Source organism: Lepidochelys kempii, chromosome 11 (assembly GCF_965140285.1).
Source record: "Lepidochelys kempii isolate rLepKem1 chromosome 11, rLepKem1.hap1, whole genome shotgun sequence".
Lineage (NCBI taxonomy): Eukaryota > Metazoa > Chordata > Testudines > Cheloniidae > Lepidochelys > Lepidochelys kempii.
Window position 1 is genome coordinate 13,866,507 of NC_136390.1, and position 26,815 is coordinate 13,893,321.

At 43.2% G+C, this 26,815-nt stretch overlaps 2 protein-coding genes across 11 annotated transcripts in view; one reads left to right on the forward strand and one right to left on the reverse strand.

Moving 5' to 3' along the window:
• STEAP3 (STEAP3 metalloreductase) overlaps positions 1-26,815 on the reverse strand; it is a 67,940-nt gene that overhangs the window by 2,511 nt on the left and 38,614 nt on the right. Inside the window, exon 6 of one of the 6 annotated variants that reach the window (XM_073305229.2) lies at positions 21,092-22,275. The exons of the other annotated variants lie outside the window; for them this stretch is intronic. Coding sequence (XP_073161330.1) covers positions 22,224-22,275 — 52 coding nt within the window. The 3' untranslated portion in view covers positions 21,092-22,223. Of the gene's footprint in view, positions 1-21,091; positions 22,276-26,815 lie in introns of those variants that run through there. 6 annotated transcript variants of the gene reach the window in all.
• C11H2orf76 (chromosome 11 C2orf76 homolog) overlaps positions 1-26,815 on the forward strand; it is a 222,657-nt gene that overhangs the window by 2,503 nt on the left and 193,339 nt on the right. The window contains exons 2-7 of one of the 5 annotated variants that reach the window (XR_012154208.1): positions 5,838-5,990; positions 7,091-7,141; positions 13,224-13,261; positions 13,400-13,481; positions 16,227-16,324; positions 16,928-17,014. Coding sequence is in view for 3 of the 5 variants with exons in the window: in XM_073305230.2 (XP_073161331.1) it covers positions 5,858-5,990; positions 7,091-7,141; positions 13,224-13,261; positions 13,400-13,481; positions 16,928-17,004 (381 nt within the window). In the remaining 2 variants the exon portion in view is untranslated. Of the gene's footprint in view, positions 1-5,837; positions 5,991-7,090; positions 7,142-13,223; positions 13,262-13,399; positions 13,482-16,226; positions 17,141-26,815 lie in introns of those variants that run through there. The other 4 variants (XM_073305231.2, XM_073305230.2, XR_012154207.2 and 1 more) reach the window with 4 other exon arrangements.

Consider the following 26,815-nt stretch of genomic DNA (forward strand, 5'->3'; position numbering starts at 1 on the left):
GCTGCTGCTTCTCCTTCCCTGCTGCGGAAGTCCCACACTTTGCCTCTGCCCCACTCCCTGACTCACCTCAGCGGGTGGTCTGCAAAGCAGGCAAAAGTCACTGGGACTCCAACAGCAGGGAAGAAAAGCAGCCCCATGTAGTGGGGACCTGGAGGAGCTCATCTGGCAGCCAGCCGTCCTGCTGCTTCCTCCCTCCTCACGTGGCTACACGGATACATGCTGCTGCCAGAGGGAGTGCTGCCTCCTTGCTGGTGGGCATCCCAGCCAGAGGCATCCTAAGAAATCTGGGGGTAGGTGACCCTGCATGCCCGCCCACATGTTGCCTCTGCTCCTTTGTGCAGCATCAGTGTCCCCCTCCTCAAAGACACAATTACAATTTTGATTTAAAAAACCATAAAGATGGGTTTAAATTTTTTTTAAATCAGAAAAACAAAATCAGAAAATAATCTGAAAATCCATACATATGGCCCTATGAAATCCAGTTTATTATTGTGGATATAAAAAGACATAGTGAAGCAGTTATGAGAGAAAAACATATCCTCCCAACACTGGATGACTTCCTCCTCAAAGTGAAAGGCGTTACTGTATTCTCCACGCTGGATGCCGTGAATGGATTCTGGCAAATTGCTTCAACCAGAAAGAGCGTTTGTTAAACTGACTACATTTATCGCACCTTTTGGGAGATTTTGCTTTCAAAGATTACATTTTAGGATTACAAGTGCACCTGAAATTTTCCATAGAAAGATGGCAGAACTTACACAAATGTAGTTGTCGTTTTCATGAATATTTTGATATATGTGTTATCGATGGAGGAGCACAACAAAACCCTCAACAAAGTTCTAAACTTAATCAGTCAATCAGTAGTGCAGCTAAACAAGGAAAAGTGCATTTTCTGCCTGCACCAAACTGAGTTTTTGGGACAGTAACTCAGTAACTTTGGGACAGACAATAAACAAAGATGGAATCGCAGTCCTAGAATGGGGAGAAAGTGAATCCAATTTGAGAATGGAATGTACCAGAACTGAGATGCATACTGGGCATACTAAATTACCTTGGTGAATACCTCCAAGACCTTTGTACAGTGACAAAACCATTGAATGAACTGTTAAAGTGCAGCACATCTTGGCTAGGGGAGACAAATCAAGAAATTGCCTTCAAAAAGGTAAAAGAAATGATCTCAGCAGCTCTAGTTCTCAAGTACTATGATGTGAACAAACCCACAATGGTCAGTGTGGATGCAAGCTGCTATGGCCTAGGTGTTATATTGTTGCAACAACATGGAGCTGAGTGGAATCCAGTTGCATTTTGTTCTTGCTCACTCACAGAAGCGGAAAAATGACATGTACAGATTGAAAAGGAATGCTTGGCTAGCATATGGGCAGGTGAGAATTTTTACGGGTATCTGTAAGGATTGGATTCTTTTTTGGTGATAACTGACTATAAACCACTTATAACCTTCATCAGCAGAAAAGACCTGGATCAAGCACTGCTGAGATGGCAACGTCTATTGATAGGGTTAAAGAGAGTTAACCCAATTGCTAAATATGTTCCTGTGAAAAATCTGGTCATGACACTTTATCATGGCCAGCATCACACTCAACTACTTGTGAGCTCAGAGATGGCATAAAGGCATATGTGGATGCTGTGGAGGCATACAGACCAGCGTCAGAAGAGATACTATACCAGCTACAAAGAGCAATCTCAACAGACATGCAACTTCAACAAATTCTTAGTTACATTAGGGCCAGCTGGCCCAAATATCTGGAGGAAGTGACGAGATTATTTTGTGGTACGTGGACAATTAAGCAAATCAGTTTGACAAATGATTAAAGGTGATTGCATTGTAATTCCAAATGAAGTGAGAGGAAATATCCTAAACTTCATCCACAAAGTCCCCAAGGACTAACTAAATGCAGTGAATGGGCCATCCAGTCAATGTGGTGGCCGGGTATCGGCAAAGACATAAAGAATTAGTATCTGCATGTGAATGTTACAGAATTAACAACACAAAGGATCTTTAATAACAACACCTCTATCAGGCAGATGTTGGAAGAGACTAGTTGCAGATTTATGCAAATTCAGAAGACATAATTACCTGATCATAGTGGACTGTTTTCTTAGCTACATAGAAATAAGGTACTTGAAAAACCTAACATCTTGCTGTGTTATCAAGAAACTGAAGTGCACGTTTGTTCATTTCCGTTTTCCGGAACAACTAGTGATGAACAACAGACCACGGTTCACCACAGTGGAATTTAAGTAATTCCAAATGAAATATGATTTTGACCATATTACTAGCAGCCCACATTACCCACAAGTGAATGGAGAGGCTGAGAGGGCTAGCAGACAGCCAAGAAAATCCTAAAACAGGAAGGTTCATTTGTTGATCTTCTGAGCTACAGATGAATGCAGATAGCAGCCACTGGTACAGTACAACTGCTGATGGAAAGATAACCCAGAACTACTGTTCCAACTTTGGAAAAGAATCTACAGTAGAACCTCAGAGTTACGTTCTGATCAGTCAACCGCTCACCTCATTTGGAACTGAAAGTACACAATCAGCAGCAGCAGAGACAAACAAACAAACAAAAAAGCAAATACAGTACAGTATTAAACGTAAACTACTAAAAACTAAAAGGCAAGCAGCATTTTTCTTCTGCATAGTAAAGTTTCAAAGCTTTATTGAGTCAACGCTCTGTTGTAAACTTTTGAAAGAACCACCGTAATGTTTTGTTCAGAGTTACGAACATTTCAGAGTTACAAACAATCTCCATTCCTGAGGTGTTTGTAAGTCTGAGGTTCTGCTGTATCTCCAAAGTGACCAGGTGTGAAGATAGTAGCCAAACTGGATAAAAAGGCAAAAGGAGTTTATGAACACTCTTATAACAGACGTCATTCAGAGAGCTGCCGGATCTGGAACCTGGTGACTGTGTTTGTGTCCAACTGGATGGAGAAAAAGCATGGGCAGCTCCAGCTGTTGTAAAGAAAAAGGATATGTTGTCCAGACCATATGTGATTGAGACAGATAATGGAGAGTTCAACAGAAACTGCTGACATTTCAGTTTGTTCCTCAGAAGTAACAATCAACAGAGCGAACTCTACGGATGGTTCATGCAGAACAAAAAGAAGATCACTCAAAAATTCAAAACGGATTAGATACAATCATTGCAACTAATGGACAACCAGATGACCAAGTTGTTACTTGTTAGTGTTGTGTAATTAGAAAACCAGTCTGACGCAGAGAGACTGGACTTTAGAGATGTGTGATAGTGTAACTTTTATAAATGGTAGGAATGTAAAACTTAAAATGGGAGATGTAATGGAATGTTAAACTGTATTATACTATTCAGCAACTACGTGGCACTGTGTGTAAAATACCTTTCCTGAGATGCTAACAATAATACTCAGAAGTGCTTTAAACTTTAGTGTTTAAACTGCAGTGTTTCTCAAGGACTGGTCTGTGGACTGGTGCCGGTCCTTGAGATCTCCCTGACAGCTTAGGAAGGCAGCAAGCTGGTCCCTGATATCAAAGAGTTTGAGAAACGCTACATTAAAATATCTTTAAAAGAACACATTACTTGCTTGTATCTCCATGATGGAAGTTCTGTAGCCAGTCTAAGGGTATGTCTACACTGCCCACATTACTCCGTGGCTGCGGCAGAACTGTGACGTGGGCAGTGTAGACACGCTTCATCGCTGGGGGAGAGATCTCCCAGTGATAAAAAAACCCAACACCCCAAACGAGCGGTGGTAGCTTACTGGCGCTTTTCAGTGCTAAAACTTTTGTCCCTCAGGGGGCTGTTTTTTCACACCTTCTGAACAACTAAAGTTTTAGCGCTGAAAGTGGCAGTGTAGACGTAGCCTTAATCTGGTATAGAAGCCTGCCCTACTACTAGCAGCCCTACAACCGACTGTGTACAAGGAGTACATGACAGTGACAAAGCAGGTCAGGGGGGTGAGGGATGGGAGGCTGCAGGCCAGGGGGGTGAGGGTGGTGGGGCAGGGGTATGAAGAGCAGTGTGTGTGTGTGTGATGGGTAGGGAGCTGCCTGTAGGGTCTTTCTCTGTGCTAAGGGTCTTTCTAAGATGCTAAGATGAGTTTCAGTGAAGTCACACAAATGAGGGTCATTCTTGTCAGTTGTCAGCTTGTGCAGATCAAGGAGTGACTGGTTCACATTCTTTTCATTCAATTTTCGGTCCTGTGTAGAGAAGGACCAGGAAAATGTTCACCTCTTTTTAGCATAATTAAAAAACTCTGTTTTCAGATACAAAAGAATGTGTTTTTTATGTACATGTTATATAAATGAGATGATGTTCTGTGTTTTAACTTGATTATTGTGCTTGAGGCATAGAACTTGGGTCAGTAACTGTAAATGTTACCTCCTCCATCCACCCGCAAAAGTGAGGTAAAATGAGGGAACAGAAGGATCCCCGTCCAAACAAAAATGGAAGTGAAACCCTGTGAATTACTTAGAAGAAGGATAGCTCAGGAGTTTAGTACACTTACTTGGGACATAGCAGATTTGTGCCTCAGATCCCCATTGGATAATAGCACGTTCATACCTCATAGTAGTGTTGTGAGCATAAATGCATTAAAGATTGTGAGGTGCTCAGATACTACCGTAATCGGGACCATATAAGTATCTATGATTGACTGATAAAAACTAAATAAACAATTTAAAACATTTCAGATACACAAGTCTCCTGGTTATTGGAGAGCAACAAATACATAAAAAATCAATACATAAGAGAGAAATAGAATGGCAAGAGAGAGCAAAAATTTGGTGCAGATAGTTGGAGATAACTGCAAAGGCAGCTGAAATGTAGCTCTGTGCTAAAGACAAACTTCCTGGCACTGAAGCTGTGGCCCAGTGTCATTGTTGCAGAAAGCTAATGAACTAACAGAAATGGAGGAAGTGGAAGAGCATTTACTGCTGAAAACTGGGGATGTTATCAGTGGTAGGAAACAGCTCTGCTGGCTAGAGAGACAGGAAATTGACTATGAAGGTGCTGAACTAAAATCTCTGTCTGACTTTGCTTAACGGAACAGAGTGGGAGAAAAGCAGACAAGCCAAAAAACCACCACCTACCAGTCCATATTCTGCCTTCAGTTACAACGGTGTAAACCTAGTGGGGGTTACTCTGGATTTATACTAGTGTGAATGAGAGGAGAATTTTGCCCCCTAATCCCTACAAAAATGACATATGTTATCTTCATCACCATTGTTTTGTTGGATTTAATTTGTTATATGACGTAAAGATGAGCCTTAGGTAGTAGCACGGGCATTTTTCTATATGATGTATCTGTGCAATATTGATGTATTATAAATAAGCTTTTATTTTTGTTTATGGTGTCAAATTCTATCCTTTAGATCATAGAGGACAGGCAGACTTTTCAGTGATTTGGACTTACAAATAAATTAAAAGCAAATCATGTATCACACAGCTTTAAACCATTTTTCTGCAATCCTTTTTTTCTTCTTAATATAGGGCCTGACCCTGTGGCTCGTTCATGGAGCTGCCGCTGTTCTCAGTGGGAGTTCGGTACATGGAAAAACTGCAGGACTGGGCCATCTGACATATAGAGTCAAATTCTACCCTTAACGTTCTGGACAATCCTGTGTCAGTGAGGAGACTATGGCTCTGCTCTTGCTCTCATTGTAGTCATGGCAAAAGTGGTACAGAATTGGACCTAAAGGGAGGGAACAGTATGTTTAAAATCTTGTACATTTTTAGCTCTTTGGGAGTGTCAGATGAATGCACCTGCATCTAGTTATTTTAGCTGTTATATTTGTACAAAGAGATAACTCAGTAATTACTCTCTTTAATGTCTTCTAGGGTGTTTGAAGTTAATTCACATGTCATCGGAAAACTCAGCCATTACTGTTCGCCTGGTTCGCTCCTTTGAGCACCGTAATTTCAGACCAGTGGTGTATCATGGAGTTAACTTGGACCAAACTGTAAAGCAGTTCATTACATTTGTAAGGAATGGTAAGGCCACTGTTATTCTTACACACTCATTTTGTCCCTATACTTTGCTGTCTGTGCGTAAGCAGGTGTAGAAGAGCAAATGAATGGGAAAACTCTTGTGGCTCCATTAAAGCTGCCAGCTCCACATGTTCCCCTTTGGGCTGCCAGGGATGAACGGTGCAGGGGCTGGGAAGCCAGGGATCCATGGGGGATTTGGCTCTTGATCCACAGAGGATGCGCAACTACATTTAGGCATTACCTCCCTCTGCACTGCACTAGAAATCCCAGTGATCAGTCATGGCAAGACCGGTGGTTGTGCTGCAGTTGGCTCACTGGCCCAGGCTGCATGGGCTGCATTGTCGGGCAGCTACTCAAAAAGCATTAGGGACGTATGCCATCTAGCGAATCTCTGGTCACTGTTCCCACGTGACTAGGGGCTACGCCAGTATTTGGCAGAGGGGGAAAGCAAAGGGGGGTCTCATGTGAATGGGGAGGAAGTGTTCTGTGTAGTTATTTTCAACGATGGAAGGCACCACTATATGAGTGTGTGCTCTGGGAATTTTTCTTCCAGGCTGAGTTCTGTCAGCCAGAAATGCACACAGGCACTCAGCATCTCCTGGAGTTGCTCAGCACCAAGCAAGATTGAGCCCATAAAGGAGCTAATTTTCAGCAGTGCGGTTTCCTTTTGGGAGCTGGTTAGCAGTCTCTTTTTCCACATCCGATTCATTTGTGTGTCAGTTGTTTGGGGGCAATTTGCAAATGGGGATGCAGGACTTCTGCCCCTATGAAAATGTTAATAGGATACACATGACAGTAGAGCTTTGGAGGATCAGACTTCAAGGGTCTGATCCTGCACACCTTTCCTTAACATTATACATGTGGGTAGTCCCACTGAAGTCAATGGGGCAACTCACACAAGTAAAGTGTACCATAGAATTTGCAGGATCTGGGCTCAGAGTTGTACCGGTGGCTCTTCTACTTTTGATGCTAAGACAAGTTTCCTGATTTGAGATTTATTTCAAAGTTCAAATTCAGAGTGCAAGCTTCATGAAGTAATCATTTAAAAATATAAAAAGAAAATTGTTACAATCCTTTTCATGTAGTCTCTTTATTTTTAATAGATGTGTCTTTAAGAACAGGACTTCCACCTCCCTTTAAAAAATACAAGTATGGTATGTAATTTTTCTTATTTTTTAAGAGATGTGTGTACAGTATGTTGTACCAGTTCTCATGTTATTTAACTGCATTACAGTTATTTCCATCTAAATATAGTAAGTCAGGACTAGTTTCCTGAAAAGAGCTGTGACACACACACATGCCCCCACATACACCCACACGTTTTGCAGCTGCTTTCAGGAAACAACTAGTCAAGCTAATGGTTAATTTGGCACAGCCCTACTGCGAATGTCACACACACACCATTAGCTTTACATCTTGTGTCTACAAAACCCAACAATTATTATGAACTTCTGTATTCATTTCAGAATTAGGCAGCACATTACACATTTTGCTGCTAATTGGCAAAGGCATTTTGGGATATTAATTTTTTATCATTTTTGTAAGTGCCTTTCTGCAGAGCAGCTTGTGACCCACAGTACTTTGAAATCACAGTCCTCTTCGTGCTTATGCATTTCAATATCCAGCTACTAATTGTGAGGTCACAAGGGATGGCCAAGAAGGAGCTAAAGGCACCGAGTGGAAAATATTTAGATTCATGTACTTAAAGAATTTACATAATATTAAACAAGAGGAAGAGGAAAACATGGCTCAGGTAAATAGGAAAGCTCCTAAATGTAAATTTCGGATGAAATGAAATAGCCTGGGCTAAAATTTAAATCTGATTCTGTGCTCTAATAATTTTTGCAAGTAATGCTGCTCACATGCAAGTTTCCTTGGTGTAAGCAGGTAGACAGCATCATACTTTGAATAGAACACGCTCTATATAGTCCAGATTTATGCCTTTTCTGGGATTTGGCTTTAATTATGCTGTTTGGTGACTAGAGCAAAAGTGGTGCAATGGGTGACAGCAGGGCATGCAGGTATACAGCATAAAGAATAACTCAAATGACAATAAAACACTTTCCCTGAGACATAAACCTCTCCTAAGATGACCTGTTCCATAAACCTGTCTCCTTACAGATACCTCTCTGCCACCAATGCCATTCCCACCTCCCTCTGTCCAAGGTGGAGTTAGCAAACCACATCTACCACACTGATAAAGCATCTCCCTGTGTGGGGCGCACATATAATTCCTGTGAATGGTGCTGGGAATTACACACCTATATCAAGAGACTAAACTGGCATAGGGCCTATTTCTCCATTCACTCTGTTGGGGAATGTTAGGAGGCTTATTCCTTCACCCGCTTCCTTCCCTGGTCCTTCTCGCATGAACAGAGAGCAACAATACCCAAAGTCCAAAGGTGCAAACAATTTGATGTTTATTGGGGTGAACTTCCAGCAAGCATGATTCCAGTTTCCTTCCTTAGTGTCCTCCTTCCCAGCTCTGACACCACAGAGCCTTACACCTGTGTCCTTGTTCCCATTCCTGCCCTTAACAAAACATGATTCCAATTTCCTTACCCACATTCCCTGTTCCCATCTCCCCCACCCACACCCACCCCCTTCCACCCACACCCACAGAGTTTTCATGCACACCCACCAAAGCAACAATCTGATCCCCCAGAGCTACCCCAAGGCTCAGTGTTCCCATCATTCCTCCCCTTGTCCTTTTCTTTTACCACACAAAATTCTCTTTTGCCTAACATTTCTTGCACTGTGATTACTCTTTTTACACAACTGTACCCCGATTACACTCCCATCTTGTACAACTAGACACAACCAGGGGCAGCCAAGTTAAGTTCCAATAGAAACCCCTTCCATCCTTTAGTGATTTTGATTACATTACCCAAAAGTCAAATAATTTTGATCAGATTCTTTCTCTGCCTGCTGCCTGCAGCAGTCCCTTATAGACCATTTCTGTGGGAAAAGGGCCCATTTTCCCTCAGAATAGCTGTAAAGGCTTCTGGGGACAGAAGCGTAGTGGTGGTAGTAGCCACTCGACCTGACCCCCTTGGATAATTTAATTACCAAGCTTCCATCCAATGTGACTGCACAGAGTTGCACATACAGTTACATTGATATAACTGGGTTTTATCATTAAACAAAAACTTCCTTCTTGACATCTCACATAAGTATCCAAACTACCCTCCATTAAAACTTCATTAAAACAAAAGAGTATGGAAAGGCAGGTTGCACTTCGAAACTTTTTTTTTTCTTTCTCTCCACTCCCCCAGGATCAAGTCCCAGCTCCAGTCTCTAAAGGTAGTCTGTTAACTCTGCTTTTGATTATAAACCCTTTTGTGCCAAATCATCTTTCACTACCCCTAACTAATTTACAACCCTTCAGCAGCCCTTGCTGAAGCAGCATCAAACTTGAAAGATTCCTGGCAGCTTCCCATAATGCTGCCCTCACTTCAAACCACTCACAAGCGGACTGAAGTGCCTCCTTTCCCTGGAAGGCATCCAGTCCCCATGGGCAGGGACCTTCTTCTACTACCCATATACCAAGGAGGGTGGGCTCCTCAGCCACCCCCCATCCCTCTGGGTCCCCTAACACTTCCTCCATTTCCTTTTTAATCTCATCCCAGGTTGACCCCTGCACCTGGTATGGGCCCTGGTTCTTCTTTATCCATTTATCCGAAAAATCCTTTACTCTGGCTTGCCAGAACCTGCAACTACCATCACAAGAGTTCGCGATACCCCCTCCAAGCAGCTGCGCGGACTGTTGGGGAGGGGGACTTACAGGCTGCCACTCACCTATTCAATGCGATGCATCCGAGTCATGGCACCAAGATGTTAGGGGGCTTATTCCTTCACCCGCTTCCTTCCCTGGTCCTTCTCGCATGAACAGAGAGCAACAATACCCAAAGTCCAAAGGTGCAAACAATTTGATGTTTATTGGGGTGAACTTCCAGCAAGCATGATTCCAGTTTCCTTCCTTAGTGTCCTCCTTCCCAGCTCTGACACCACAGAGCCTTACACCTGTGTCCTTGTTCCCATTCCTGCCCTTAGCAAAACATGATTCCAATTTCCTCACCCCCATTCCCTGTTCCCATCTCCCCCACCCCCTCCCACCCACACCCACAGAGTTTTCATGCATACCCACCAAAGCAATAATCTGATCCCCCAGAGCCACGCCAAGGCTCAGTGTTCCCATCAAGGAATCAGGAGGTGAAAAATGGGAGCAAGTGGGAAATGTGTCGGGGATTGGAGTTTAATTTGTTAATGTCTCTATCTTCAACTTGTTTCTCTGAATTTAGAGGATAGATGTGAATATTGTATTGTTTAAGGACTTACAATTCTAGAGATTTGAAACATCTGTCTTTGGAGTGCTATTCTTCCCTTTGGTGGCAAATGAAGGAGACCTGTGCTATCATTTTATTCTTTATGCTGTGATATACCTGCAGGTCCATGCACAACTTTTGGTCTAGTCACCACACATGGTATCAGGGGAGATTTGCTGTGCGCATGTGCTTGTGGACATTTGGCTAATTGCTATTCAGAAGATTGAACAAAACACTGTACAATCAAGGGAACAGAACTACACCAGTGCAGCAGTTTGATTCCTGTTACACTAGCTCAGCCTTAGCCTCTCAGCTTTAGGTGCCAGTCATGCTGAGTTTGCATGTAAGGAAACAAAACCAAGCTGCTGATCTTTCCTCTGAGGCCTACCCTCTCTCCTTGACTTCTCTACTGTGGTAGTGGGTAGCACCACCATCCTCCTCATCACATGGGCCTTTCATCTGGGCTTCTCCTGTAATTCTGCCTTCTTTTGGTTCTCTCAGCCCATCACTGTACAAATCTTGCTGCTTCTTCTTGGGCAGCATCATAAAGGGCCAGCCTTACCCCCACTCTGACTCATCCCATCTAGACCCTGCTTGCCTCTCACCTTGACTTATATGTTTCTTTGTATTACGGTAGCACCTAGGAGCCCCAGTCATGGACCAGGAGCACATTTTTCTAGACGCTGTACAAACAGAATGAAAAGGTGGTGCCTACCCCAAAGAGCATCCAGTCTAAGTTGTGCAACCTTCTCCAGTCTGGTTTGACTGTTGCTGCCTCATTTCCTCAGATTCATTAAAAATGCTGCTTTCAAACTCATCTTCTTGGCGCTTTACTTGGACTAAAGCCCCCTCCTCTTTGTCTCTCATTGGCTCAACCTTCTCCACTGCATCTTACCTAAAATTCTTGTTCTCACTGTCAGAACCCTTCACTGTTTAGTTTCTTCCTGTCTATCCATCCTACTATCATCTTACTGTTAAGTTGACTCTGCCTGTGTGGCACCTACGATGTCAGCCTTGGTCGCCCACTTGTCTGCTTCTTTCCCTTTTGCACCTTTTCCTGTGCATATTAGGCAATATGAGGCAAAGCCACCATGTTATCCTCCTTTGAATCCCTCCTTAAAACACACCTCTACCATGTTTCCCACAGAGAACTGTCATCTGATAATGGCTGGGCAGGTTGAAAGCTGTGATTTCTGCTTCTGATTGGCTTACTCCATCTACAAATTGTGCAGACAGCTACTAAAGCATCCCATTATTTTTACTTCATTCCCTCCAGCCTTTTGTTTGTCTGACACATGTCACGTTTTGTCTGTTAGATTGTAAACACTTTGGAGGCAGGGACTGCCATTTACCACATGTCGGTACAGTGCCTAGCACAATGGAGACCCAAACTGGTGCAGTCCTCTAGGCCCTACCCAATACAAATAATACAAAGAATTGTCATCTGAATTCATTACACTTTAGTACCTCATGACAGTATTTTATATCAACAGTCACAAAAGGCCTGTTACTATAAACACAAGGTCAAATTTATTTATGTGCTCAAGTGAGTTTGGGGTAAAATGGTTAGCAAAAGCAAATGGGAGGAGGTGAGGCTTTAGCCTGGATTTGAAGATGCTGATATTTTATCTACATGGTGGAGCTGGAACAGCCTCTCTTTAATAGGGCAAATGGTTAAATGCAAAAATGTCTGTGGTCAGTGGTGGAGCTGTGAACAGATAAAATCAAGAGTGACTCAGAGACTGAATGGGTAAGTAAGAAGTCAGGTCAGAGAATGGAAGTGTGAAGTTGTACTAGGATTTGAAAACCAGTAGGCTGCTTTTGGACTCCATTCATTGGGGTATAGAGCTGGCTGAGGTTAGTAAAGATCGTTGATAGTCCGCATGTTCACTTCCCAGAGATGAAAGCTTAGTATGTTTTCAGTGTGATTATTTGGTCTTCTTGCAGTACCTCTGTGTAACGGTAAGATTCCAGTAAGTGATGTTCAATGCACGTCTTGCTTCTAAGATATATGGGTAGTACTGCAACAGGTACTGTATGCTAAATCTGCCTCTGTAGTGACCTTTGCAGCGGGAGAGCAAGGCAATCCAACTCTCCTTAAATGCGATGAATACAACGTACAAAATGGGCTGAAGTGATGTGTATTTTCATGGATTAAAGCCTTGTCAACAAACCTCTAATTGAGAATGTGATCTTTATTGTACCAGAGCTCTGAATACTCAGTCACACCAATTTGAAAGTTACTCTAGTCCACATTTTTTCCCCCTCTAGACTTACAAGTAGGTAAATAGCATCAAGTTTCTAGCTCCTTTGCTGAAAAAGCACTCGTCCTATTTTGAGTTTGTTCAAACATAGATGTCTTGGAATTCTGCTTTTATACCTGTGTATGTAACAATAGCATCCTTTTACTGATTCTGCTCCCTGTTGTGCGTTCTGCCATCTCTGCTTATTTTAAAGTGACAAAATTAAGTTGTTACTACTTCTTTCTCCTGCTAGCAGAGCAGAGCCAACACCGTGGGAGAGCAAGTTGGGTTCTCTTTCTTCTTGTGCAGCATCAACAGATTCGTTTATTAAATTTCAGTCACCTTCCTCACTGAAGCTAGATTGCATGGGTATCATGGAGGGCATAGGATGAAGACAATGGGATAGCGTAAATGTCCTTCAGACCCTAATTTGCCTGACAGAACTTCTAACACAGGTGGTAATACTCACAAAGAAAAGAACCTAGATTGATTCTCAGATTTCAGGTTTGGATTGCAGGGCTAGCTGCTAGTGGAGAGAGTTTTGTTTTTCCCTTTTTGAACAGAGAACACTTGAAAAGCCTCAAGAGATGACAAACATGGAACCCTCACAGTGCCATTGTCCAGTGTAATGAACCACATCTTAAGGGAAGTTTTGTATTTTCTTCCAGATACAATGAAGATTATTCACCAAGCACATGGATCTAAGGTACATTTGCTATCTGTTCCTTCCCCCCCCCCCCCTTTTATGTGTGTATACAGCTAGATCTATGCACTTCTAGAGAACATAATGGCAGAGCTAATAAAATCTGCATTTATCTTTATATTCCTATTTACTTATTTCTAGACCAATGAACTTGTAGTGAGTTTGGAGGATGATGACAAACTCATTTTAAAAGAAGACAGCACTTTGAAAGCAGCTGGAGTAGGTAGGAGTACCTTTATATTGACTGACAGTACTGATCATTGTGCTTGTCATTATACTGATAACTGGCTGATTATGTTTGGATAGTCTGCTGAAAAGTAAATGCTGTTCCTGATGCTCTTTACACTACCTGGTAATTATCCAGGGGGGAGAAGAAGGGGGGATAATGTACATTCACACTATTGGGCAGAGGGCAGCAGGCATGTGCACTCCAAATGCTCAGAATGCAAATTGTGATTTTTAGAAGGTACGCTTAGAATTCTGCTGAGGGTAATTTTAAATGATTGACAGATAAGATTAAGCAGACATAGTACTAATAACCTACCTGTAACATTTAAACTGATGTTTTGGTTCAAAGTTTAAGTAGTGGAACTAGTGTGGAATAATGAAATGAGATTAGATTTGTTTAATGTGCAACACAATATTCAAATTGCACAGGGCAGCACAAATAATATCATTTAGAAAGTGAGCTGAACATAGCATGTGGTTAAAATCAACCTGAGTCCTTGCTCTCTGACAAAAGAATGCATATGGCGCATGTCTTGTGCTAATAGTGTAAAGAAATGACTATATATGACAAATTTGATAGTCACTGGATGTCATTTTGGCTCCATGCAAAAATGATTTTGTGGCAGCAGAGCAGCTGAGACTTTGAGGCCCAATTCGCAGGCTTTGAGACGGCACTGGTTAGTTTAGAATGTCGCTTATTTAAATCTGGTGCACAACAATCTTACGCTCTGGGTGAAAGATCACAGAGGAAGTTAGAAATGGAAGAACCCATTCAGCATTAGGCCACCTAGCCTCTCTCCAGCCAATGCAGGATTTCCCCCTACAGAGTACTATTTAGCACTTTTTCTGATCTAGTTTAAAATCCTTCAGTTCAGTGGTGCTTCCTCCACCCCCCCTTAGGAGACTATTATAAATCTTACCATTGGGGGGAAAAAAATGGAACATCAGAAAATACTCTCTTGATTTCATTTCTTTACTCCTGGTTATTCTCATTGGGCCACACTGATCAATTCCCCTTTCTCCTTGGCATTTATACCTGATACTTTTAGTTTCTCCCCCTTTCCTCTTTGCCCGCTACCCCTTATTCTATACTGTAATCTCTCTGAGGAGAGGACACTCTCATACTATACTTATGTACTGTGCTTAGCTTAATGGGCTGCTGATATCAGGCCTTATAGAGGACTGGGCATTATTATTGAATATTAACTGTTGAACTGTTAATATTGTTGAATATTAATAATAAAAGTCAATCTTTAGCCTTCCCTGCTAACTCAATCCTTTTAACCCAGATGAAAAGCAGTTCTTCAGGAAGGAGGGTTATTGGCAGTCTGAAGACTTCAAAGTCTTGTAATTTAGTTAGTATATGCCTCTTGTCAGCATGAGTCTTACCTACCTAAGACTTGAGGTAGCCTGGCTTAGAGGTCTAAGCAAGGAGCTGGGAAACAGTGGCAGATATTTGCTTAGAGCTGCCCTCCTCTAGCGCTGTCCTCCTCCAAGACACCATTGATGAATTATTGTACATTCCTACCTTTGAAACAGGTACCATAGTCCTAGTGGTGGTATAACTTGATGCAATCTCAGTAAATTATCAGCACATCAGAGTAATCTTGTTCTGAAAACAAACTGCGATAAACTAGACTGCTTTTATTTCTCTGAATGTAGGGGAGGAGGGAATGGTTTAAGGATGGAAGAAAAGTAATTAAAACGATACCTCCATAATTATTCAGGTTAACTATATACTTAGAACAAATGCTAACTGCATCAATGCCCGACTGCTGTATGAGGTAGAATGAAGTTCTTGCTGTGTAATGTGGAATATCCTCTTAGACTTGCCAAGTTTTGAGGTTTTAGAAGAGCCGTTTTTGTGTTCTGATATATTAACGTTTACCTCAGTGTGAAAAGCTCTCTTCCACTGACTTACAGAAGCAATAGTGTAGTAAGACCTTTGGCAACTCTGTATTTTTATCCGTTTAGAGTAGATTTGCATTTCTGGTAAGTAATAAAAACATAGCAAAAGCTCTTCGGAGTAGGGACTGTTTCCATTCTATGTTTGTACAGTGTTTAGCACAATGAGGTCCAGGACTAAGATTCCTAGGCACTATGATAATATAAAGAATAAACAAAATAAGTGATGCACAGTATCATGTGACGGTAGTTCTGGTCCTGAACCTGCACCTGCCTCCATTGAAATCAATTGCAAATCTCCCATTGATATGTTTAGATTTTAAATATGTTCGCTGCACAACATTTGCTAGAGGCAAACACTAGAATTTTCCTTTTCAAAAAGCCAGGAGCCCAATCCTGTGAGGTACTGAGCACCCTCCTCAACTACAAAGGATTGATTTTAGCATTCGGCAGGATTGGGCTGGAAAGATGTAAATTATGAGGCTATTAGATGAGCATCTTTAGGAAATCCTCTGTGGTGGTGATTATTATTACAGCTATTATCTAGTCAGCAAAGTTAATGTGTGCCTATTTCTAGAGCACGGATGTATGTTAATAAAGTGTTCAGCATTCATTGCAAACAATCTTGTCTTTTTCCAAGTCAAGATTCTAAAACCTCTCCTGCTCCTTTTGTATAAGACAGGCAGACTTCATTAAATTCAGGTTTAATTTAAAAAGCAAAGGCAGAACTTATTGGCTCAGCACCTTAAAGAATTCCATGTTTAATAATTGTGAAGGTTTTCCATCAGATTTGTCTCCACTCTGAATTAGTAATGTTGCTGACTTATTGTTTTAGAAGAGGAAGTCCTTGACCTGCTGGGCTGAAAGAATTGTGACTGCTCTGAACCTTTGTGGGTCCTTTAGCTGTGCCATATCCCCTGTGAATAATTAGAGGTATTTGAAGGTATTGCTGGGGAAGCCAATTTGTGTCGTTCACTTTGCATATTGTTGAAGCCTTATGAATTAATCATTAGCAGGGCAAAAAATTAACTTCTTCAGACACATATTTTGATGGGCCATGAGGGAGAATGTAAAGTGATCTGTAAAATATTCTACTAATCCTCTAAGTATTAAATTATTATACCTGCAGGCTTATTTCAGAAAAAAGAGGTTTTTTCTCCCTCCTTAACTGAATAATGGATTGAAAAAAACCCAAGCTTTGTTGTTTTCTAGGATTCTGAGAAAGAATAAATGTGCAATCTCCTAGGTTGTCCAAATTGTTTTGTAGCCTTTGGTGAAATTAGACTTGAAGGTTTCTGCAGATGTTTGTTTACATTTATATGCCAATGTTCTAGTTCTTTTTAACCAGACTAAAACACATGGTAATTGGGTCTAACGTAAAAATAAACAACGTGGTGACTAGTGATTGCCTTTAACCAAAAAGGCACCGAATGCATTCTGAGGTTCTAATTAATGTTAATAGGCTGCTATGTGGTTAATACAATAAGCATATGCTTTTATTGGGCATGCTGAATATTTATTTTTTATCCCTTTCAGCAAATGAAACTGAATTAGCGTTCTTCTGTGAAGAAGATTACAGAAACTACAAAGCTAATCCTGTTTCGGCCTGGTGACGATCCCAAGAGAGCTGGGTTTTTTTGTTTTCTCATACCCGTTTAAAACTCTTTTTTTTTTCTGTTTAATGAGATTTTTTTTTTAATCAATAAATCCTAGAGGATTGCCTCACAAATGCAGCAATTTCTTTATTGTATAAACTCATTTCTCTCAGGATGCTGAGATCCAGGGGGAAAAAAATCAATGACACAAATTTGCTTTCCTTTCATACATTTCCCCTCTCCCCCCTTACATCTTACAATGTAAGCAGTATAGATGAACTCAGACCTGTAACACACATTCTGGTGGTGTGATTCTACAGTGGTGGATTAAGTATAAGAGTCGTTAGCTATGTATGTAAAATCCTGTCATAATGGTATCCTTTTTTTATGGAAAAAGGAAACTTTTTATGACCAACTCACTGGATATTTTCAAGAGCTTAGTGATGGAATCCCTAGGTTACAAATAATAGCTTTATTTCACTCATCTTATGTTCAGTCTGTCTTATTTTAATGGTGCAGGCTGATTCAGTTTCATATTCTTCAGTTGTGAATGCTTTCCTTTATACTCTATATTCCAGCCCCTTTTAGTGTGATGAAACAGACAAATGACTGTCTGGAAGCTTTTGTGTTCAAGGACCAGCCTGATTGTTTTTAGCATCATTTCACAGAGATGCCTTGGTGTAAGGCGTAGCAACTTGACTTCTTGTGTGACATCAGTATGCATAAGCAGACATCAGGCATTTCTCCAAATGGTGTGAAAGCCAGTGAACACTCCTCGGTTCAGTTCAGTATTAAAATAAAACCCGAATGATTGCGTTTCTTGTGAGGGGAGGCACAGTCTGTGGGCAGCTGTTTCCATGACAGGGAGCAATTCTTTCCCACTTTCTTGGAGATGAGTACTCCCATAGTGTCACTATCTATTAGTTCCTGGAACTTCTATACTCTTCTGCTACATTCACCAAATTAAGAACAAGTAGAATAGTCATCCTAGAATGATTAGACAGACTTGCTCTCCAGGAAGAGTTAATACTGCTGTTCCATGAAATTGCAGGGATAAGGCAGCGGCACTTCATGGGCTGTGCTGTACAATAGCATGACAGAGCCTTTTGTTATGCTCTCGAACACTGCTTGTATACTGTGACTCTTTCTGAAATACTGTTCTACTTGTGTTACTTTCACCAGCTCTTTAAAGCATTTCAGTCTTCCCAAAAAGGCATAGAAAATCACCAGGACTTATTATTCAAACTGAGAATGTTGGAACAGAATACAGAGAGGATTGGTAATGGAATATGGGGCCTTTCATCGCTGGAAGCTGGTTTGATTCTGGAGCAGTTGAGTGTGATTAGCAGTTGAGTGGTGAACAAAAGTTGTTGACATCCATTACTTCCAGTAGCCAGTGTGAAATGAGTTAGAGGTCTCTGTCCAATTTCTTATGGAATGGTCAGCTCATTTTCACAAGAAAATACCACCACAGTTGGTACCCTGGTTTGTGGTCTTAGCAGAGGCCCTGACTAAATAGGTACGGAGATTGAACTAACATCTGATCAGAGGTGATTTTCCCCATGGCAGTGTGGGCTAGTTTATACTGATTTTGCTTGTGCTCTTAGTCATTGTGGGAATAATGAGGATTTTACTTTCCAGGGCTATCAGCGTGTCATCTCTCACCAGTTCTAAATTAAACTATAAACCAAACAGAACTGTAGTCTTTATCTTGAGTTGCTTTGATTTTAAATCAGCCTGAGGTTTACCGTCTGATGGATGGTGGAATAAACTGACCCTCCTGCAGAAGAAACAGATCCAGGACTTTGTATGGATCACAATAGTTGGGAAGGGATAGTTGCAATGGGAGAGGCCAGAGCTGGGGAAAAGTGGCATCAGGGAGTGGAGGCTTAGTTAGATGTTGACGTGGGAAGATGTCTGCAGTGGGACCAAAGAGGAAGTTTGAATGGGAAGGAATTGCCAGCAGGAGCAATGGTGCCTGGCTGAATAAATTCTCAGTTATATCTAGTCAGCTGGATACAAAACCAGTCTTCAACTGTCCTAATTTTTACACATTAAAACTGTCACTTTGTTCGCTTAAAATACCTTTTGCAAACCTTGATTGTGCAGGCATCTGAATTTTCCAGAGACAATTCTGTTACCTCCTGACATTCATGCTGCTTTTCTATTTGTTAAGAAAAAATTGCTGGCATGGATATTTATAATGGGTATGTTAAATGCTCCCAATTGTCATTGGCTAAGACACCTTCCCAGATCTTCAAGGAGGAGTCTAAGAGGTATGTTGTACAGTGTCAGTGTTAATTAGGGGAACCGATTTACCCTCTGAAAGTTATTTTGTTCTAGAAGAGATCTGCAAGTATTGAATGGAGAAGGACAAATGCTCCTCTTTTGGTTTTGGGGGCATTCAGCACACTACCTTCCAATTAGTTCATTTGAAAAAATATTTGCAGGTAACCTTTAGCATGTAGCACCTGTCACTGGTCTAGAACAGCTGTGGATTCCTGTCCTCCTTGCCCAGTAGTAGAGAAACTGACTTCAGGCCTTGAGGAAGAGGGATCCTTGAAGCCAACAGGGTGGGAATGTGATTAGAGGACATGCTGTACTTGTCCATGCTTGGTCACATCAGTAAGAAAATAATGGGCTCTCTTTGAAGTTAGTGGCAGCAGGATCGCTGGAAACACTTAGGCTATGTGTACACGGGACAGAAAAAAACAGGCAGAGTTTTTTCACAGGGAGTTAGGTTGCTGATGATAAAGCGCTTAAAGAACATTGCTGTTGTGTGTTCACATTGTCTTCCACTGGCAGCATAGCGTGTTCACACTTGCGGCACTTGCATCAGCAATGAGAGCAGTGCACTGTGGGTAGCTATCCCACAGTCCTGCTCTCCCTCTTCTGCTGCTAGGTCTTGTGGGAAGGCACAGGGGATCATGGCGCATCATGGGTCCAGGCTCAGTGCCCCGTGATGCACTGCTTTCCGTCCCAGCATTCCATGTGCTCCCGTCTTCAGTTTGCAAAATTTTTCAACGTCTCGTTTTCTCCTTGCCCTGCCACATCTATCTGCAGGAATGGATCCTGCGCTGATCTCCACTGCTCTGCTAGCTCTCACTAGCACATCACGAATAGCAGTGGAGTTATTCTTGAAGTTACGAAGGCAATGGTAGTCAGAGTTGCCTGACGTGTCCGACATGGAAAGCAGCAACATTAGATTGCTTTTGGCATTCATGGAACAGCTGATCACAGTGGAATGTCGCTTTTGGGCTCTGGAAACGAGCACAGAGTTGTGGGATTGCATTGTTATGCAGGTCTGGGATCATGACCAGTGGCTTCAGAATTTTCAGATGCAGAAAGTCACCTTCCTGGAACTGTGTGGTGAGCTCTCCCCAGCACTGTGACGTAAGGACTCCTGAATGAGAGCTGCCCTCTCAGTGGAGAAGTGCGTGGCGATTGCAGTGTGGAAGCTGGTGACTCCAGCCTGCTACCAGTTGGTCGTGAACCATTTTGGAGTGCGGAAGTTGACTGTTGGGGCTGTGTTAACGCAAGTGTGCAAGGCCATTAGTCACATCCTACTGTGAAAGACCATGACTCTTGGCAATGTGCATGAAATTCTGGATGGGTTTGCAGAAATGGGTTTCCCGAACTGCAGAGGGGTGACAAGGGGTTCTTGCAAAAAAATTTTTGGTGGCCTCACAGTGCGGCCACCAACTCTCACTGGTGGCCGCACTGACACTTTCCCCCTAAAATACTTAATTAACTTTAGGAAAAACAATTAAATATGCACAGGTTCACATCCAAATCATTGTAATGTATATTTGTAGGGTTTTTTGGGAGACTCAATAACAAAAACGATGCTGCCTCCCCTATCCAGGGCTTAGTGCAGGGGTCTCAAACTCAAATGACCACGAGGGCCATATGAGGACTAGTACACTGGCCTGAGGGCTGCATCACTGACCCCCCCCACACCCGCTGCCCCAGCCCCACCCCCACTCCACCCCTTCCATGAGGCCCGCCCCTGCCCCACCTCTTCCCTGCCCCCATTCTAACCCCTTCCCCGAAATCAACATGGGGTGATCTGGAAAGGTGCATGATACCTGTATCTTTAGGAACACTGACCTGTACAGAAAGCTGCAAGCAGGGACTTTCTTTCCAGACCAGATCACCACAGGGGAAGTCGAAATGCCCAGTGATCCTGGGAGACCCAGTGTACCCCTTAATGCCATGGCTCATGAAGCCGTACATGGAAAACCCAGATAGCAGTAAGGTGTGGTTCAACAACAGGCTGAGTTAGGTGCAGAATGACCGCTGAATGTGTGTTTGGCCGATTAAAGGTGCGCTGGCAGTGCCTGTATGGCAGGTTAGACCTTAGTGAGGAGAATATTCCCACGGTTATAGCCGCATGTTGCACACGGCATAATATTTGTGAAGGGAAGGGTGAAAAATTTACTCGGAGTGGACTGTGAAGGCAGAATGCCTGGCTGCTGATTTTGAGCATCCCGATACCAGGGCTATTAGAGGGGTGCAACGTGGGGCAATAAGAATCAGGGATGCCTTGAGGCAACACTTTGAAGATAAAAACCAGTAATGTTTGTTGCTATGATTGGGACTGCAATGGTTAATTAAATTTGATATGCTAGGAAGCAGTAGTGATTGTTAAGGCCTAGGATTCAATTAAGGAACTGACAGACATGCCTGCTGATTTGCAGGTGCCATCTGCTACCATAACTTGCATGGAAACATATAAAGAGTGCTTATAATTCAAAGAACTTTGCTTTTATTGTGAAATAAATCACAACCCAACACTACACACAGATACACAGACACACACAGATTCCTGGGGGGAGAAGATACTTGGGGGGGGGAAGGAGGGTGGACTTTCAGAGCTGAGCATAAGTCCAGCTTTCGTTTGAAATGCTGTCTATGGGGGTGTGTGTGTGTGGAGTTTAGAGGAAAGCAAAAAGTGTCAGAAAGCAGAAAGGAATGTGCAGAGGAATTCTGAATGTGTTGAAGGGGAGGGCAAGCACGCATCTGCTCAGTCTGGACCATTATGAGAGACTGGAACATGTCAGTTTGATGGTCCAAAACTTTTATCAGACTCTCTGTGGCGTCCCTATTGTACGCATCATTTTCTTTCCTTTCCCACTTGTTGTTTTCCCTCTACTTCTTGCTTTCAAACTTTTCTGCCTTTGACTGCAGCAGCACCTCCCGGAATATAACTTTCTTGCTCTGTCTTGGACATTTTCTTATCTGGCACAGACGCTCTCCTGCTGTTGGAGGGGGTTCACAAGGTCATGTCTAGAGAGGCATAATTAACAATAAACAGAAGCACTATTGTCAACTACACAGAGAGCATTGAAACACTGCATTAAAATACACAGCTGGTAACATACCTATCACTTTCTCGGTGACCCTAGGCAAGCACACATGCAGGAGAACAGCCCAAGCATGGTGAGTGAACCCAAGGGCAGGGGCATTGTTCATTGCAGAAAAGCAATGTGAAAGGGTCCCCAGGCACTTATGGGGGTCAACACTCTAAACTTCCCCACCGTTTTCCACAGGCGGGGTCACTATGGAAAATATCTCACTCCTGAGGGTAAGCAAGGAAGCAAAGGTGCATCTGCTACATGCTTGCAGCTTTTGCCCGCGTCCCTACGCTGCTTGCCTGTGTGCAGCTTTGGTCCCTGCCCAGGTAATTGCAGAGTGGCATGGGAAAGTGTCTCTCAATGGGAGAAGGAACAAAGCAGCTCTGCCAAGGAACCTCCGGCAGAGGATTGCTGAGTACCTCCAGGAAAGTTTCTCTCTGGAGGATTCTCATGAAATCTCGGAGTGCATCAACTCCCTGTTCTGCCATACTGCCTAGCTGCGTGTGGAAATGCCCAGCACACAGAAACACAGCCAGTCTTGTACATTTCTCTGCCCTCAACCCACTTCAGAACTTCACAAAGCTAAACCACTTATCAGGGGTCTCCTCTCCTGGCTCGCCACAGAGTGACTGCTGAGACACCACCGGAGTGGAAAAAACTCCTGACTGGATGCACCACTGGGCGGCCCTGCCGTGGGCTCCACATCTTCTTCAGCCTCCACCTCTTCATCAATGACTTCCTCCTCTGGGCTAGGTCCACTTTCCACTGGCTTCAGACCTGTCGCAGTATCCACGGTGTGCTTGACGGTGGAAGTTGAGTTGCCATTTAGGATAGCGTCCAACTCCTTATAAAAACGACAGGTCTGGGGCACAGAACTGGAGCGACGGTTTGCCTCCCTTGCCTTGTGGTACGCGTGCCTCAGCTCCTTCACCTTTGCACTGCACTGCAGCATGTCCTGATCATAGCCCTTTTTGTGCAAGCTGCACGCAGTCTGGCCGTAGATATAGAAATGCTTACGGCTGGCGCGCTGCTGGGACTGGACAGCCTCCTCGCCCCAAACACTCATCAGATCCAGTAGCTCCGCAGTGGTCCAAGCGGGAAATCGTTTGCTGTGTGGAGCCGCCATGGTCACCACGGAGGATGTGCGCCGAGCAAACAGGAAGGGGAATCTCAAAATTCCTGGGGCTCTAAAGGGGGAGGGACAGAAGGTTGTTCACCCGGCAGCAGGGCAGCAGAGTTGAAACTGCTGACTAGAGTGGTCAGCATGGGCATTGTGGGACACTTTCCGGTAGCCAATAACAGCGCTAAAATCAGGCATGGTGTCTACATTGGCACGATGGCGATAAAACCTTGGTGCAAAAAGCCTTATGACTCTTGTCAAGGTGGGTTTTTTTTTTTTTTACAGCGCTGCAACTGAGGAGTGTCATACACCTCTGCTGCCTTTTGACGAAAAACCTTGGCAGTGTAGACCAGCCCTTAAGTTACATACAAATTCAAAAGTTGTGTGTCTGCCTACACTGGCTTTATGGCTTATAACAACAATCTGTAACCCACTAGCTGCCCCATCCCCAGCTGTTGCTCCCCCTTTCCTCCCTAGGACTGGAGGCGTTAATAGGCCACTTCACCTTGAATGGTCTCTTACAATATGCCTTGCATAATGACAGGTTTCAGGGTAGCAGCTGTTTTAGTCTGTATCCGCAAAAAGACAAGGAGGACTTGTGGCACCTTAGAGATTAACACATTTATTTGAGCATAAGCTTTCGTGAGCTACATCCGATGCAGTGAGCTGTAGCTCACAAAAGCTTATGCTCAAATAAATGTGTTAGTCTCTAAGGTGCCACAAGTCCTCCTTTTCTTTTTACAGTATGTGTTAACGACTTATGCTAAACAATCTGTTCCACCTTGTATTTCGCTGTGACACTCGGTATCTACCCTAGAGAGCTTGCAGTGGCATAGCTATCCAATGCAGCTGCACCGCAGTAAGATCTCTAGTCTAGCTGCTCTACACCAATGATGGGAGAAAGCTCTTCCATCAACATAATTAATCCACCCCCAACAAGTGGTGGTGGGGTGTGTTTTATTCACACCCCTGCATGACATAAGTTATACGACATAAGTGGTAGTGTAGACATCGCCTACGTTTCCCAGACCTGAAGAAGAGCTCGGTGTGGATTAAAAGCGTGTGTCTCTCACCAACAGAAGTTGGTCCAAAAAGATATTACCTTGCCCTTGTCTCTCTTTGTATATTGTCTGGCAGTGTTTCAGGAAGGGTTCTGCTCTTCTTTGAAACCAGATCTTTTCCCCATTATTTCCTTTTGCTGGACTTCAGCACATAGACTTGGCAATTATGAATGAGCCTAGTAAAGAGGGACAGGAAAGGTGAGACTTCTTTTTGCTGTCCCTCTTTACTAGGCTCATGGAAAGGTGAGGCTTCTAGGCTTTACTAGGCTCAGGAAAGGTGAGGCTTCTTTTTGCTGTTCTTAGTGGCAATGGACTGGTTGTTTTCTATCTTAGATAGGTTAACTTGTCAAGCCTTCCCTTTTCTCGCTAAATGTATTCATCCCTTCCTTGTGCTTTTCTTCTCTTCCCTTCTTGCCCCCTCACCCCCTCTGCCTACTGCCCACATCTTAACTGCAGCAGGTTTTCATGGATGCAGCATTTGCTGTACAGATGGGACAGCAAAGATTCACTCCAGTGGTACACAATTCTTTTTTGCATCCATTAAGGGATGCGTGCCCTTCCCGAAACAGAAGCTATGTCCCAGCCGTGATCTGAATGAGGAGAGTGTCAAAGGATCCTTCTGAAACAGGTTCTTAGAAAATTGCACATACCATAACCCTGTCCACTTCTTGATTTAAACAGAAGTGTAGTTTCACCATAGAGCTGTGTGCAATGGGTGGGGAGAACTATAGCAAAGCCCAAGAGCTACTTGCATGATGTATCTTTGTCTGAAGAGAAAGCCAGCAGGTGTCAGCACAGCCTGTTCTTCAGTATAGCAAAGCCCGTATGAGCAAGGAAATATTTAGCATTTGTGAAGAACAGTTCTTTGTGAACTAGTTTAACTTGCATAGCCTGTGCTAGTTCTCTGGGGCCGAGCGCTTATGCTTTCCTTGCAGACAGTGTTGCATTTTATATTGAAGTCAAAATGCTGATGTCAAATCTTAAATTCCTCCTGTTAGATTAAGAGCATTCTTTGCATAGCCAGTTCCAGCATGTCTAAACCTTTGCACAGCTTGGATGTTAACCTCCCCATATCATTCATTTGGTGTGTTGTCTGGAGTATACCAGTTTTAGGTTGCTGAGGTGTATTTATCTAGCTTTAAAATAAGCCTGTCTTAACTTCAAGGTGAAGCACCCAGAGCAAACACAAACATACATGCAAAATCCATCACTAAATCTTCAGCAATACTTAATGCCCTCCACCCTGCCCTCCCGTTAGTCCCCCCCACCCCGTCCCCCGTGCAGCGAGAAAAAGGGAATCTTGCATTGAGGCCTCCAGGCCACAACATCTGAGCTTTGATCAACTCAGGTGGGATGTGAATTCCAGTGCACAGAGGTGGCAGGCTGCAGTGTTGTGAATTGATTCACTCAGCTATGATGGCTGAAGTTCACATAGATTGTGCCCAGATAATGGGCAACAAGTGGTGTGTAAGGGGATGTAATGGACTTCCTTACAGTCAGACTCCCCTCTATCTACATGCATTAATTTACCAGTGCAAGGCTGGGTACAGAGGAGATGAAAGAAAGTAAAGTTGAAGTGTGGGTGCGGGCTGGCCTGTCTGATGTTTTTTCCTTAAATCTTCCAGTTTTGTTTCTCTTGCTTTACTCCTCTCTTCTGGCCTCATACTGTGGAAATTACTCCAGGGATTTTCAACCTTTTTTGTGCATGAGCAAAAAACTGTCCTAGGCCCCCAGAGAATCAGTACAGTAATCCACAAGCCATTTAGTTCCCATTAGTGATGAATAATAAGTGGTCAAATTTCATTTTATATCAATCACCCCCAATGTAAAAATGAGGTAGTAGGGGAATGTGATGGGTGGGTTACTGGTGGTGCCAATGGGGAGGTGAGGAAGACGGGGTGGGGGGATGGTTCTCTATTCTCCCAGCAGCAGACTTACTTCAGGAGTGTTGTGGGCCTGGCCCTGTTGTAGCATGAAACAGAGCTATCCCAGGAGCTGGGAAGGAAGGAGAAGACTGAGGAGCAGATGTGAGATTGGGTTAGGGATAGAGCAGAGGAGGGACAGCAGGAAAAGTGGAACTTTTCATACCTTCCTACACCCTCTGTTGCACCCTAGAACCCACATGATTTTGCTTCACCCCACCAGCGATCCACGGGGTGCGGCCCAGCAGGCATCCCTTCATGATCCACTGGTGGGTTAAATCTTATGGCAAGTCCTGATTTACAGAAACCAATTCCTTTATAATGTAGGGACCAAATTCAGAGAGGTGGGGGTAGGAGTGTAAATTGGGT